We start from the raw sequence: 15,189 nt of genomic DNA on the forward strand, positions 1-15,189 counted from the left end.
TGTTCCAAGTATCTTCTTTTGTGTTCATCAGAAGAAAGAAAGTCAAACTGGTTTGGAACAAGTAGAGTGTGAGTAAAGGATCACATCATTTTCTAATTTTCAAGTTTGAGTGAACTATCCCTTTAGTGTTTTTAAACTGCCCCCCATTTTTAGATTTAAGCTTTGATACTAGGGCTGCACGATATTGGAAAAAAAAAAAAAAACTTACATTGCAATATTTCACCAAATAATGAATAGCTCTATTTGGAAATAACTAATACATTTATATTGATTGGGTTGACTTTGTAGAGGAGTGCATCTGCAAGAAAATATTTACCAGAACAGATAAATAAAGAAGAGCAATTATATAAATGAAGGAGTCTAACAGTACTCAGGTACAGAAATAAAATATTCAACTGCACAATAAAGTTGTATAGTCTTCATTGTATAGGTAATTAGATAAAATTAATCTTTGTTAAAGTTACAAAATGTTTTACAAAATAATTTCTTGTGCCCAAAACTTGTTTAAAATGGGCCTTAAAAACACACGCAAACAATAAACGTTCAATTTATTATGGTAACTTTAAAAGTGACTCCACTGAACTGTTGTACCCGGTCAACTATAATCCTGACTCCACATTGCAGATCCTGAGATGTGACTATTGCGGGTTCACACATTGCGATATCAATGCTTAAACGATACATCGTGCAGCCCTATTTGATACCATCCAAAATTGATGCAGGGAACCAAGTGGTTTAATCCAAGTCTCCTAAACAGACACAAACGCTTTATAAGATAAACTGATTTAACAACATCAAATGCTGTAACAGAAGCCTAAGCGTGCTTTATAAAAGAGAACCAATGAGGTTCATTCTTGTGTGTCACAATGCACATTTGAGCTTTTGGAACAGCCAATGAGATTTTGTTTTTATGGGTCAAGCAGGTATTTATGACCCCTGATGTTTACATGTGAATAAAAGCATATTAAATCTGTTCATCATACATAGCTATCTCTTTAGAAGACTGGATTATGAACCATGTGATTTATATGGATTTATTTTTTTGATCTTTTTACAAAGTTTTGAAGCATCAGAGATTTGGGAGAATAAGCTTTCAATGGAGAAACCAACATCTCTTAGATTTGATTCAAATATCTTCAGTTGAGTTACACTTTCAGAATTTTTCCACATTTTAAAATCAAAAAAGTGAAGCTAATGTAAAATATACAGTTAAAAGCGACATTATTAGCTCTCCTATAGTTTTTTTCTGTTCAATAAGTTCTGTTCTGTTTAACAGAGCAATGCCCCCGTATTTTCCAAATTTCCTTTAATACTTATTTTATCTTGGAGAATCTCTTATTTCTTTTAGATTTGCTGTAATTAAAACTATTAAAATAAGATCAATTGTATTATTGTATTTTTTTTTCCAATTAGCTACAGAACAAACCACTGTGATCCAATGACTTGCCTAATTACTTGCCTAACAGTAACCTAATAACTAGGACCAGACAGAATCTGCAAAAACATCTGCAAAAAAAATGTGGAATGATATTGGGAGTATTATAACTAAAACTTAATATATGAAATAAAAAATAACATTTTTAACTGTTATTTAATGTTTACAATGCAAATGCAATTAGATCCACTCAATTGGTAACCAAAGCAAGTAACTTATATGATATATCCACTAAAAGACACAAAATATTCCTTCACAAACTGAATTGTAAATACATCATATGAAGATTATCATGTTAGTCAATAATATTAATGACATTAATAAAACTAAATTTACACACATTTACTAATAAATAAACAGACTTAACAATGGGCTAAAATCTGCCGAAATCAGTGGATTTCTGCACGCGCAGGTTTTGTGTGGGCCTTCTAATAACCTAATTAAGCCGTTAAATTTCACTTTAAGTTGATTACTAGTATCTTGCAAAATAACTAGCAAATATGATGTACTGTAATCTGCAAACTGTCATAACAAAGTCAACATTTTTTTTAAATTATTGTTGACATTAAATTATTTTATTGATATTAAAATTATTGTTTAAAAATGTGTTGAAAAAATATAATCTCATTAAACAGCCCTTTTAAAAGAATTAATATTTCAAAGGAGGGCTAATAAATTTGACTTCATTCAAATACATATTTTATGTGTGAAAAAAGCTCCAAAAAAAGTACATCTTAAAAAGTTCTTTTAACGTGAAGCTATTTCTGTATGGGCCTTATGCAAAGATATACGGGTGAAATAATGGACATAACTAGCATTTTTTGGTGAACTTACCCTTAAAGATAATGTTAAACCATAGACAAGGAGACAGTATTTAGACAATATTGCGTTAACTATCAAATCAATTCCTTAAATCTAAAATAAAACCGCTAAATCTTCCTGTTCAATATCCTCTTTCCTCCAAAAAAAAGTCACATTAAGGCAGGGGTCACCAATCTCGGTCCTGGAGGGCCGTTGTCCCTGCAGGATTTAGCTCCAACTTGCCTCAAGACACCTGCCTGGATGTTTCAAGTATACCTAGTAAGACCTTGATTAGCTTGTTCAGGTACGTTTGATTAGGGTTGGAGCTAAAATCTGCAGGACACCCTCCAGGAACAAGTTTGGTGACCCCTGCATTAAGGAATCAAAATAGCTTGTGAACAGTATAAACAGAATCTAAATGATATAAAAATTTCAGCTATGATAACTAAACTCAACAGTAGAAACCTTTGTTCATCCTAGCTAGCCTTTTGGTGCGTTTGTGTGTCCAGCTTCAAGCTTGTGATGACAGAACGGACAGAAGCATGCATGTGTGTGTGTGTCATCCCCTCACCGCTGTGCACTGCAATGACAGGTCTGTGGTGCTGTGTGAAGCCGAGGCGTGGAGAGCTCTCCTGAGGAGACGGGCTATCCATCTCTGTCTTCTTAACTGTAGGGGAGATTCCTGTGTGAAAAAGAGAGAAAAAGCAGAGAGCGATGGAGGAGGGGGAGAAACGTGTGTGTGCTTCGCTAATACAGCATACTGCAAATTCAGCTCCATTGTTCTATACAAGGACAAACTTTTCTGAGACTAAAGGAAAAAGCTTAGTCAGCTAATTAATGAGCACTGCGTGGTCACTCTCGATGCTTCTGTCAGGTCACAGCCGTTGCTTACAGTTTGCTTGAGCGACCACAAGGTGGCACAGTGTGACGAGAGAAGCACAGCTCTGCCTGCTGCAGTGCAATGCAGAGAGCAACTCTCTTCTTGCGGCCAGGCCAGTGGGATTATGGGAAAATGTGTCCGTAGCTGAAGATCTGCACCGGTTATTTAAGGTCAATGCAGTGATACGGTTGTTAGAGCTCTTCCTGATGTGGATGTTTTTCCAAATAAACGAATCATATACTTCTTAGGTTAACAGAAATTGCTTTGTTTTAAGAGAAGGACGTCCATTCGACGTTTTCTGTGCAGGTTCGGGTCATATAAAGGGCCAGTTTACCCCAAAATATCAATTCTGTCATCATTCACTCACTCTCATGTTGTTTGAAATACAGCTGAAGTCAGAATTATTAGCCATCCAGCGATTTTTTTCTCACTTTTAAACATTTCTCAAACAATGATTAACAGAGCAAGGAATTTTTCACAGTATGTCCGATAATATTTTTTCTTCTGGAGAAAGTCTTATTTGTTTTATTTCGGCTAAAATAAAACCTTTTTTTTTTTTTTTTTTTTTATACTCTTTTTAAGAACCATTTTAAGGTCAATATTATTAGCCCCTTTGAGCCATATGTATTTTTTTCAGAACAAACCACTGTTATACAATAACTTGCCTAGTTACCATAACTACCCTAATTAACCAAGTTAAACCTTTAAATTGTCTTGAAAAATATGTAGTAAAATATTATGTATTGTCATCATGGCAAAGGTAAAAGAAATCAGTTATTAGAAATGAGTTATTAAAACTATTATGTTTAGAAATGTGTTGAAAAAATAAACAGAAATTTAAACAGAAATTAGGGAAAAATATACAACGGGGCTAATAAATCAGATGGGCTAATAATTCTGGCTTTAACCATATGTTTTACAAACCATTCAACAGACACACACAAATCTAAAAATTTCCAAAATTTTCATACTGGTCGTAAGTATGGCTGCACAATATAGGAAAAGATTGCAATGATTTGTTTTAGTTTTTCTGCGATATTTATATATAAATATATATATTTATATATATATATATATATATATATATATATATATATATATATATATATATATATATATATATAAATATATATATATTTTTATATATATTTATATATATTTATATATATATATATATATATATATATATATATATATATATATATATAATTTCCTCGGATGACTTGAATAGCTCTTTTTTATTTTCTAGAATTCATAATTTTAGACTAATTGGGATGATTTCGTAGGGCAGTGCATCAGCATGTATGTACAATATACAATACAAATTACAGTCATAGCTACATAAAAGAAATAGTGCTCTATGAAATTATCGTTCTGGACAGCGAAACTAATCAGGTGCAGAAAATGAAGAATCAAATGTAAATAGATAACACTGTTTAGTATTCATGTATAAAGAAATAAATACAATTAATCTTTGTTAAATCTACTAACATCATAATTTTCTCATACACAAAAGGTTTAAATTTGGGTGAACACTTAGTCAGAGGCCTTAGTCAGAGGCTCTATTAATGTTAAACTTCGCAATGACTTCACAATGTTCTGAACTGGGACTCCTGGTCACCTATAATCCCAATTTGACATTGCAGACCCTGCAATGTGACTATTGCGAATGCGCATGCTGGGATATCGAATATTGTGCAGCCATAGTCAGAAGTGTTATGGTAACAGTGACTAAATGATGACTGAATTTTGGTTTCTTATCTATATCTATAGTACACAGCAAGTGGTGAAGTTTTTTCCTTGTCGCTGTCGCCACTGGCATGCATGGTTGAGGACCTGTGGAGCTGCGGATTGATGGATTTGCTCGTCAGTGTTTGGACTTTCAGCAGTGAAAATTAAACCACACTGAACTGAACTAAACTGAACTTCAACTCTGAAAACGGGACTGACACAGTTTCAATTTACTATAATCTTCCATGTTGAGCAGCTTTGACACAATCTACATTGTAAAAGTGCTATAGAAATAAAGATGAATTGGATTGAACTGCAGTATTAGTTGACACTTTGCTCAATGGGATATTTTACCCAAAACTGAACACTTTCTTTTAATTTACACACTCTCAGGTCACTCAAAATACTTCAGGTGCCTTGTTTTTGTCCAATAGTACGTTAAAAAAGATTTCAGGCTCAAACTGTGGTCCTTGGATGATTCATAAAATGCAAGGCACTTTGAGAGTAAAACAACAACAACATGAAGGCAAAACAAAATTAGTACCCATCCATCACTCCTGATCATAACTGAGGTCTTATGAAGCTACGTATATGATTGGTCTGTGCAAGAAATTGAACATTAATTACTCCCTTGTGATCTTCCTGGAAACTGCAGGTTATATTAAAAGGTTTAAGTGTGAATTTGAGCTCACACTCCAGAATGTCATGAATGTCCTCAGGACTGTTAGTTGAGGTTTTGAATTAAAGCTAGTGTTCAATATATTTTGCATAGACCTATCACAACAGTTTTGTTGCCTATAAATGTTCGTTGACTTGTATTTTAAGAAACACCATGGACAACAGTTCTTACTAAAAATTATTTAATGTTCTACTGAAGAAATAAGTAATCTCAGATAGCCAGACGGTGAGTAAACTTAAACTAAATTGTCATTATTGAATAAACTATCCATGTGTATCAGCAAAGACTTTGTTTTGATTCTCCCCAATAGACATTTACTGGCTATAAGTAACTCTGCAACTTATTCAACTTACCCTAACCTAACAGTCTACCAATACTCTACGAACAATCTAATGAGAGTTGATATGTAGAGACAAAGTTACTCATTGTCAACAGAATGTCTAAAGAGAACCACCAAGTGCAACCGTTACCTTAAGACAAACAAATCATGAACGAACACAGCTTCTTTACCAAACACCACATATTAACCTTCAGATCTTAATCCATATGTATCTGTAAAGGTGCAAGTAAATCCCGAGCTGAAAACAATCAGCTGGGGGATTGTTATAGAGAAACTCATTAGGAGTGTCTAGACAGGAAGTCAGGTGGGCAGGACGGTCCACGACGGGGGTTCAGCTGTGTGGTGGGTGATGGGATTTGCCCTAGAGGCTGATATGAGAGCTGTGCTGCTACTTCATACACTGTGATGGATTTCAGATGCCTGCTGGTTATGGTTCAGAGGGGAGGGTGAAACAGGTCTCCTGAGATCTTAAGCAACAGTTTTGCCTGGAGGGTTAATGGGTATTCACAAGGGTGTGACAGAAGTCGGATGTTATGCAAGGCCTGAAACGCCAACTCTGCAACTTTCTAATCTCACAATGAACTCTGAAGGTTTCTGATCTGTAGCAACAAACTTGAAATGTGTCTCTTTTCCCATGAATAAGTATTAAACGGTATAAATTAATGCACACAAATGGATTTTTTGTATTCTTTAGGGTCAAAACATTGTGAGCTGCTTCTTCACTACTACACACCAACTTTGGTACAATGTTGTAATAAATAAAAAAGTTGAAACACTGGGTACTATAATGCTTTTTTAAAAATCTGTAATTAGTATGTAATATATTTTGTATGTGCACTAAAGTTAAAAGCTTTGTGGTCAGAAAAATTATTTATTTATTTATTTATTTGACAAGGACATCGACAGCACAATTACACTGGACAACCAAATGCAAGTGTCTTAGCAGACTTGTTAATTCTCAACACCTGTCCACAGGAGGCTTGCCAAAATGAAAATATAATAAATACATATGCACAACATTATAATTCTTTACATAAAATTACTGAAGGAAAAAGAAAAAGCGGCATGATCAAACAAACTTATAGTTGTTAAACCACTTTTTAGGTACACTACTGAAACATTTATATTACATTTATATTACTTTAGAATTTTTGATTGACCAAATGAGGTTAATTGGAACAAGACCATTAGCAGTTGCTCGTGTGAGAGATTTGATGTCTACTGATTAGATCAGAAAACAGCACTGGAACATGATTATTTAAACATCATTCATTCATTTTCTTTTTCGGATTAGTCCCTTTATTAATCAGGGGTTGCCACAGCGGAATGAACGGCCAGCCCTTCCAGCCACAACCCAACACTGGAAAACACCCACATACTCCTGCATTCACACTCATACACGGCCAATTTAGCTTATTCAATTCACCTATAGTGCATGTCTTTGGACTGTGGTGGAAACCGAAGCACCTGGAGGAAATCCACACGAATGCGGTATTCTTTAAACATTTAAAAACCAATTTAAAATAATAAAATTTAATAAAACTTTCAAAACTAAAAAGGTGATGTTTACATAAAACCTCACAATGATGCCATCACAAATGCTTTAAGTCCATACTTTTAATTGATTGTTTATATGTCGAATCAATAGGCTTCAATGTTGTTAAAGAAGCTTGTGACCAGGATGTAATGCAATATGTTAAGTGTGAGAATATCACTGTGAGCATGTATAATTGCAGTTTGATATGTTAAAAATCTAATAATACGAAAACAGTTTAGACTTGGCTTAGCCTTCTTTTTAGCATGAAAGCATTTTTTAGCATGACTATCAAATTTTTAATTAATGTCTAGAGTTATGCCAAGATACTTAAATTCATTCACTTCTTCAATAACTTTATTTTTAATCAGCACCTCAAACTGATCTCTTACAGATCTTTTTCTTATGGAGAAGCACATAGAAACTGTTAAGGCTTAAGGCGTATTTATACTTCTGCATCAAGCGTACGCGTATGGTCCGGGGCAACCTCCATGTAGCTGCATAGCCGACGCTGATGCGCACCTCTTAAAAAAAATTGAACTTCACGTTGCAATGACGCGTAGCACAAGCTTTGTGATTGGTTGGCTTGGTAGTGGTGAGGAGCATTGGCGGTGCTGAGAGCCGCAAGTCAGATGTAGTGACTGTTTCCAAGTGTCGACTCCCGTGAAGGAACTCCATATTGAAATTTTGAATTTATAATTAACTTATGATTAATGTTGTTGCACATCCGTCGGTTCCTGCCTCTCAATGAGCGAGTTTTAGCCCTTGTAGCTTTAAGAAAAAACAAAACACCCACGAAGAAACACGACAGAGAAACAAAAAAACCCACTGCTAGCGTTTCGCAAGTGTTATTGCAGAGCAACACAAACAGCATGCAGAAGTATAAATGCAAGGCTATGTGCAAGGCAGGCGCCGTGGGTCACGCCCATCATCCGACGCAGAAGTATAAACTAGCCTTTAGTCTCTATTTCATAGGTCGTCACAGAGGAATGAACCGACAACTATTCCAGCATATGTTTTATGCAGCATAAAACCAGTCACAACCCAGTGTTGGGAGACACCATAGACACACACACACACACACACGCACACACGCACACACGCACACGCACACACACACACACACACACACACACACACACACACACACACACACACACACACACACACACACATATTATTTACCCGTACTACATGGGGGAAACCAGAGCACCAGGAGGAAACCCACACAATCATAGGGAGAACAATCAAACTCCACACAGAAATGCCAACTGGCCCAGTCGGGACTCATTCCAGCGACCTTCTTGCTGTGAGGTTCACCACTGAGCCACCATGCCATCAAATAATAATGATATACAGTAGAATAATATAGAATTCTGATATAATTAGATTTTTTTAAAGAATCATGTGCCACTCATAACTAATGGTGACTACTGGTCTTTCAAAGACTTTTCAAAAACAATAAAGACCCCAAACTTTTAAATGGTGTAATCTCAACTAACAGTCCTGAGCACATTTACAATCATCTACCATCTTGAATTTATTTTTACTTTGAGCTCATCAATGTGCATTATAGGATTACATTATCAATGTAATGTTCATTCATGAGGCAAAATTCAGATTAAACTCCAGACGTACACTACCGGTCAAAAGTTTGGGGTGAGTTTTTTTTTTATTATTATTAATTTTATTTAATAATTTAAATAAAATTGTTTTGTTGATCAAGGTGGCATTTATTAAAAGTAAAATAATAATAATAATAATTGTTAAATACTTATTTTTTAAATATTTATTTAATACTTAGGGTGCTCCACTTTCCCCCATAAGTCCAAAAACATGTGGTATAGGTGAATTGGGTAGGCTAAACTGTCCGTAGTGTATGTGTGTGAATGAGTGTGTATGGATGTTTCCTAGTGATGGGTTGCAGCTGAAAGGGCATCCGCTGCGTAAAACATATGCTTGATTAGTTGGCGGTTCATTCCGCTTTGATAAAGCCAAAAAGAAAATGAATAAATGAATGAATGAATGATTTCTGAAGGATCATACGACTCTGAAGACTGGAGTAATAAAGCTGTAAATTCATCATTAAAATCACTGGAATAAATGATTAAATAAATAATAAACTACTTTTGAACAGTTATTTTACAGTGCAATAACATTTCACAATTTTACAATTTGTACTGTATTTTTGATTAAATAAATGCAGCTTTGGTGAGCAGGAGAAGCTTATTTTAAAACATTTAAAAATCCTACGGACCCCAAACTTTTGACCGGTAGTGTATGTTCCCTTAAAGTTCTCCATCCTATGGTGGCTCACTCATTCTCTTTTACAATAGAAACTTCCACTGAACGTTTTTAAAATTCATATAATATAAAGCACAATGAGCATGCTGCACCAAACTACCATCAACATTGCATGTGCACAAACAAACCGCACATATCCTTTCTGCATTACACTCCCACAAACTGAACTCCAAGTATTGCTCATTGAAACTTCCCTTTATACAACCCCAGAGGTGGAGTACAGTATGGTTTCTATATCAACTGCGTGTCCTACTTTATCTGAAATCAGATAAGCTGCTTCAGCATAAAAATAATTGTCTAAAACGGTTTGGAAAGATGTCTAATGGTCTTCACGGTGAGCTGGTGGCTGTCAAAACTCCCTCAAAGACATCAAAGGCAGCGACTCTTCATAACCATTAGTTATGCCTTCGCATCAAGAGTGACACTGATATGCACTGTCACACAGGAGCTACTCCCAATGTACAGTACGTCTGACATGTTGCTACATAAATCGAAACTTCTCAAAAACTGAATTGAAACCTCAAATTTGCATTATGAGCTTGGCAGAAAACCAACCAACCCAGTTATTCTAGTCAAGACATTTACCTAGAAGTTCTTCGTGAAATTCCAGGGAATCAAACGTATAATAACTGAAGTATCAAAGGTCAAATGATTTTCTGAGGAAGATGAATAGAAAGCAAACACACTCCATTTTAGAGGATTCAGGAACAGACGCAGTGCTGCTTTCTGCAGACTTTCACAAAAAAACGTGAGTTCATGAATTAATTAGGATTTTGGCACAACTTTCAGGAAACTCAAATCCAAGTCCAGCCTAAGCTTGTGATTTTAGACTTCCTCTACTGCAGTTGAAAACCTGATATGTTTGTCATTCGCTATTTGAAAGTGCTTGAGAAATGAGGCCCACAGACATGGCTATTTAGATGGAAATCTGCATGCACAATAGACCCCCACTAGTTGACAAATCGATTGGTTATAGCACTATTCATTGCTTAGGGCTTAGGATCTGTGTCGACTAGATCCTCTCGTTTCAGTCACACTTGTGCACTACATAGTGACAGCAGGAAGAAAATGTTTCTGTAAACTATTTCTGTGTCAATATGTTTTTATGGTAACCAGTTTATGGTCGGATGTTTTGAAATATTTTGCAATTGGAAGCCATCACATGATTGTTGTTATATTTAGCTAACTATAAACTAAACTATGACTGCGGTCCCTTATTATAGATTGCTCAAAAGGGATTATCCCTTCAATAAGTTCATGGCCTGGTCTTAATATTATTGCCCAATAATTTTATGCAATATAGAAAGCCTGTGGACTGATGTACTTCAAATTGTTACTACGTGTTTCTGTTAAATGATACTGTAGAATCTAACAAAAACTATCATTATTACAAATTATTACTAATTTATTAACTTATTAAAAAATATTTTTCAGTCATTACAAAAGCTGAATAAATAAAATACATATATTATAATAACATATATATATATACATATACATATATACATATACATATATATATATATATATATATATATATATATATATATATATATATATAAAATCTGTTTTAAACTGAACCACTAAAATTGGTACATTTAAAAATGATTAAAACTGACCTGCTTACAACTGAACTAAACTTTTGTAATTACTATTATAAATTACACATAACATGAAAAAACTAACCTCCTTCCAACTGAATTCAACTATTGTAACTCCTAAACTTACTTCAAAATGTATATCTAAAGCTAAAATAATTAAACTCATAACTACTCAAATTCCTTTAAAAATACTCAAAAAAAGCTAAATTACAAAAACTGACATTTCTTCACGAGCATTAAGTATTACTGAAGCATTATTTATAATCTGACATAAATCAAAGCAAATTTAAGGGTCAGATTACTAGAAAATAACTCCAAATATCCACATTTACAATGCAGCTTGACTAGATTACGACAGTAAGCTTTCACGTTCACAAGGGACCTTTATTTTGGGTGTTGTGGTTCAGAGGTCAAGGCTTACGGGAACTGGTACAGTCACTGTAAGCCTTCACCATTGTGTCTTAACCCGGGTTGCCCCAGAGGGATTGTCCCTGTAATAAGTTCATGGTCCACTTTTAAAACTATTGCCCAATAGGTTCATGTAAGACAAAGTACCTTTCGTAAAATTAAAGCAAATGGACCTTTATACTTCCATTTGTGATTATATGGGTATTTACACTCTTTTCTGGATTGATACAAATAAAATAAACTCATGCGACTTCCTGATGCTCAAAAAAAGCTGAAAAAAACTACTTGATTCTACACAGATCATAGACATTAAAAAATTCAAATGACTAAAATGGACAAAAACTACTTTTAAAGAAAAATCATTAAACCTGACCTGCTTCCAACTACTACAAGTTAAAGTAAACTATTGTACTGACTACATGTACTTTAAAATAGGAATGCACTGAATTTTCGACCACCAATAATTAATAGCCGAGAAAATGTGTTGTATGTGGCATTTTCAGTTTTCATCTGAAAAAGAAAACAGTCCAAGTTCAAAATAGCTCAATAAGACTCTCTTTGAATATTATGTTCATGTACATGTGTTCTTAACTATGCATGAATTGCACACGCTCACTGGAAAACCAAAGTCCACTCAAATAGCACACCTGTACATTACATTTCTATTTACTATACTTGTTTCTGCAGCTTGCAATAGTGCTACTGGTTGTCACTGCAATGCTGGTAAAATAATGCCTTTCGACTCATTCATTATCAATACAATTTTGCTGTCAGTAAAATGTGGTTATTTTATTGGCTAGTGGTTTTTAAAAATAAGTATAATTTAAGTCAGTGGTCCTCAACCCCCGAGCTGCGAACCGGTACTGGTCTGTGGATCAATTGGTACCGGCGTACAAGAAATCATAAAAAATTTCTGTTTTATTTATTGTCTGAGTCTGAATGATCTTTTATTTTGAAAAATCTTTTATTTTATTATTCTTTTATTATTCTCTCAGTTACATCTCGGTCACTTGAGCACAAAAATTTAACCCACAAGCAGCAAAATGAGTAAGAGACAGACGTCTCTGAAAAGTTTCTTTGCGAAGAGCAAAAGGCCCAGTGAAGTATCCACGAACTGCCAAGGAATGGATCCGCAACCGCTGTAAAAGCACATAAAAAGCATTGATCGGTCCACGGTGTGAAAAAGATTGGGGACCACTGATATTAATTATTGAATTGAATTTTTAAATCTTGCAGTTTTGGTTTTCAGCCAAGTGCATCAAGAATTTTTGATTTCGGTACACAACTTTAATTTTGATGCATCGCTATATCAAAATTAAAATAATTAAAACTAAACTCTAAATTGACCTCAAAATTACTATGTAAACTACAGTTAAACTCTTTCAAACTACTAAAATGACTTTAAAATGAGAAAAACTGACCAACTTCCGACAACTGCAAACCAAACAACTAAATAATCAAAATGACTAAATCATTTTAAAATGGGTAAACTTTAACAAATACTCAACTGACCTTTTCAACTATACTGCAAACTTCCTAATGTCCTCATAAAACTTACATGAAATGAGCATGTTTACCCCAGCACACAGCATTGTATAAGTTTAATCACAAAATATCAATAACAAAATCATTTTTTTTTAAATCGGTCTTAAAATGGCAGTGTGAATAGGAATGCTAAGCAATCCATCCTTTTCTGCTTTGGTCTTGACTAAGCCATCCGAAGCGCAACTGTGAACAACATCCTACATTTCTGTACAAACACTCAACTGTACGACCAAGCACAAACTGACCTCCTTCCATCTCCTCTGGCCAGTTGCGTGAGCTGCTGGCGGGTGAGTTGGGAGAGGTGTAGTACTCGCCCCCAGGGCTGGTGTCTATATCGTCCTCCATGGATCCTGACTTGTGTCTCTTACTTCTGTATGAGTGAAAAAAGGAAGACAGAGAAGAAAAGACAAATGAATAATTGAGCAAAGCATTGTTTAGCTGAACCTTACTCCTCACACAGAGACTCCCAAACTGTCTGGACGTGCCTTATGGATGTTCCTTTGGACTACCACGAGGCGGTTGCCAACATTCACCTTTTGTTTTAGCTGCGCAGTGCGTTTAATGGAAAATAAGCGCATTAATCAGGACTGAGGCTTGGGCTAACCGCAAAAGCAGATAAATCAAGTAAACTGCCCTCAGCAGACCTGAGCTAGGGGCTGTGTTGCTTTCACACTCGCTCATCTTTCCCAGGTGCGTGTACGGATGTATGCTTGTGATGTTTTTATTCAGTTTTGTGTATCGCCTGGGGTGGTTTTGCCTTGACGCGCACATGACAAATTTTATTGTCACTGAGGTGTACTAGTGTCTCGAGCTCCAACCGCCTCAGGCTCCCTGTGTCTAATTCAGCCGATAGAGCAATAGTTAACAGGCAACATTTATCACGGCGAGATGCTGACAGGTACATTTAAAGCATGGTCTAACCGCCCTGAAAGCTCACACGCTTCACTGTTTCAGCCTGGTTTGGATAAATAGGCCAAACAGATTCTGGTTTGGACCAATCAGCCACCGCTGAGGGCTGTTGCGTTCCCCGCAGCAAGGTTGACCACCAAACTCAAAAACAACAGCTGGAGATCAAACATCTACAACGCAGCCGCTGTTGCTTCTGGTCTTGAGGTAATTGTGTTGGATGCCACTACAGGTTTTGTTGGAGAAGAAGTGAACTGAAATTGAATTATGAAATAACAAAGGCAAACAATATGCTTTACAGAAGTAGCCTAATCATTTCCAAACTTTTCAAATTGATTTTTGTTTTTACCCAAAACTAAAAAAAGATGCACTTCTGTTCACTGTAGAATTTAGTACATATTGTAATATAACAGAGCTATAGAATACATAACAGAAAACCTACCACAACCTGTCTGTGTTAATCATATTATGTCTGACGGCTCTGTTTTAAATATTGGGGTACCTCAGGGATGTGTATTATCTCCTGTTCTATTTTCTAGATATATTAATGAACTGCAGTGCAATAATGATGATAATCTTGCTCTTATAAAATATGCCGATGATTTGGCATTGGTTTCCAGTCAGGAAGAAATGAATAGCTCCTTATATTTTAAATATATTATTAGCATCACTGATTGGTTTGGCAAAATTTCATTACATCTTAACATCGGAAAATCAAAACAAAAAAAAACATCGGAAAATCAAACAAGAGGAGCAGATACTAGATTTTATAAAACAGTCATCATAAAGGGACAAATAGAGCAGGTCTCAAATTTAAAGTATTTTTGGCACAATTATTGACAATAAACTGAACATCGATAGTAATGTAGAGGCTGTTTATAACAAGGCAAGTCAGTGCTTCAGTCTCCTCCGCAAGTTGAGAAGTTTTAATGTTAGTACACAGACTATAAACATGGCATAAAGATCATTAATAGAGAGTGTTCTTACATATAATATTGTTTCAACACTTAAATAGAAGAAGAAAT

General features: G+C 35.1%; 1 protein-coding gene across 6 annotated transcripts in view; it reads right to left on the bottom strand.

Annotated features, from left to right (window-relative positions):
• nfic (nuclear factor I/C) overlaps positions 1-15,189 on the bottom strand; it is a 242,356-nt gene that overhangs the window by 40,693 nt on the left and 186,474 nt on the right. For all 6 annotated transcript variants that reach the window (XM_056463753.1, XM_056463754.1, XM_056463757.1 and 3 more), the window contains 2 exons: positions 13,504-13,628; positions 2,808-2,918 (listed from right to left, as the gene is read on the bottom strand). In XM_056463753.1, coding sequence (XP_056319728.1) covers positions 2,808-2,918; positions 13,504-13,628 — 236 coding nt within the window. The remainder of the gene's footprint in view (positions 1-2,807; positions 2,919-13,503; positions 13,629-15,189) is intronic.

Source organism: Danio aesculapii, chromosome 8 (assembly GCF_903798145.1).
Source record: "Danio aesculapii chromosome 8, fDanAes4.1, whole genome shotgun sequence".
NCBI lineage: Eukaryota > Metazoa > Chordata > Actinopteri > Cypriniformes > Danionidae > Danio > Danio aesculapii.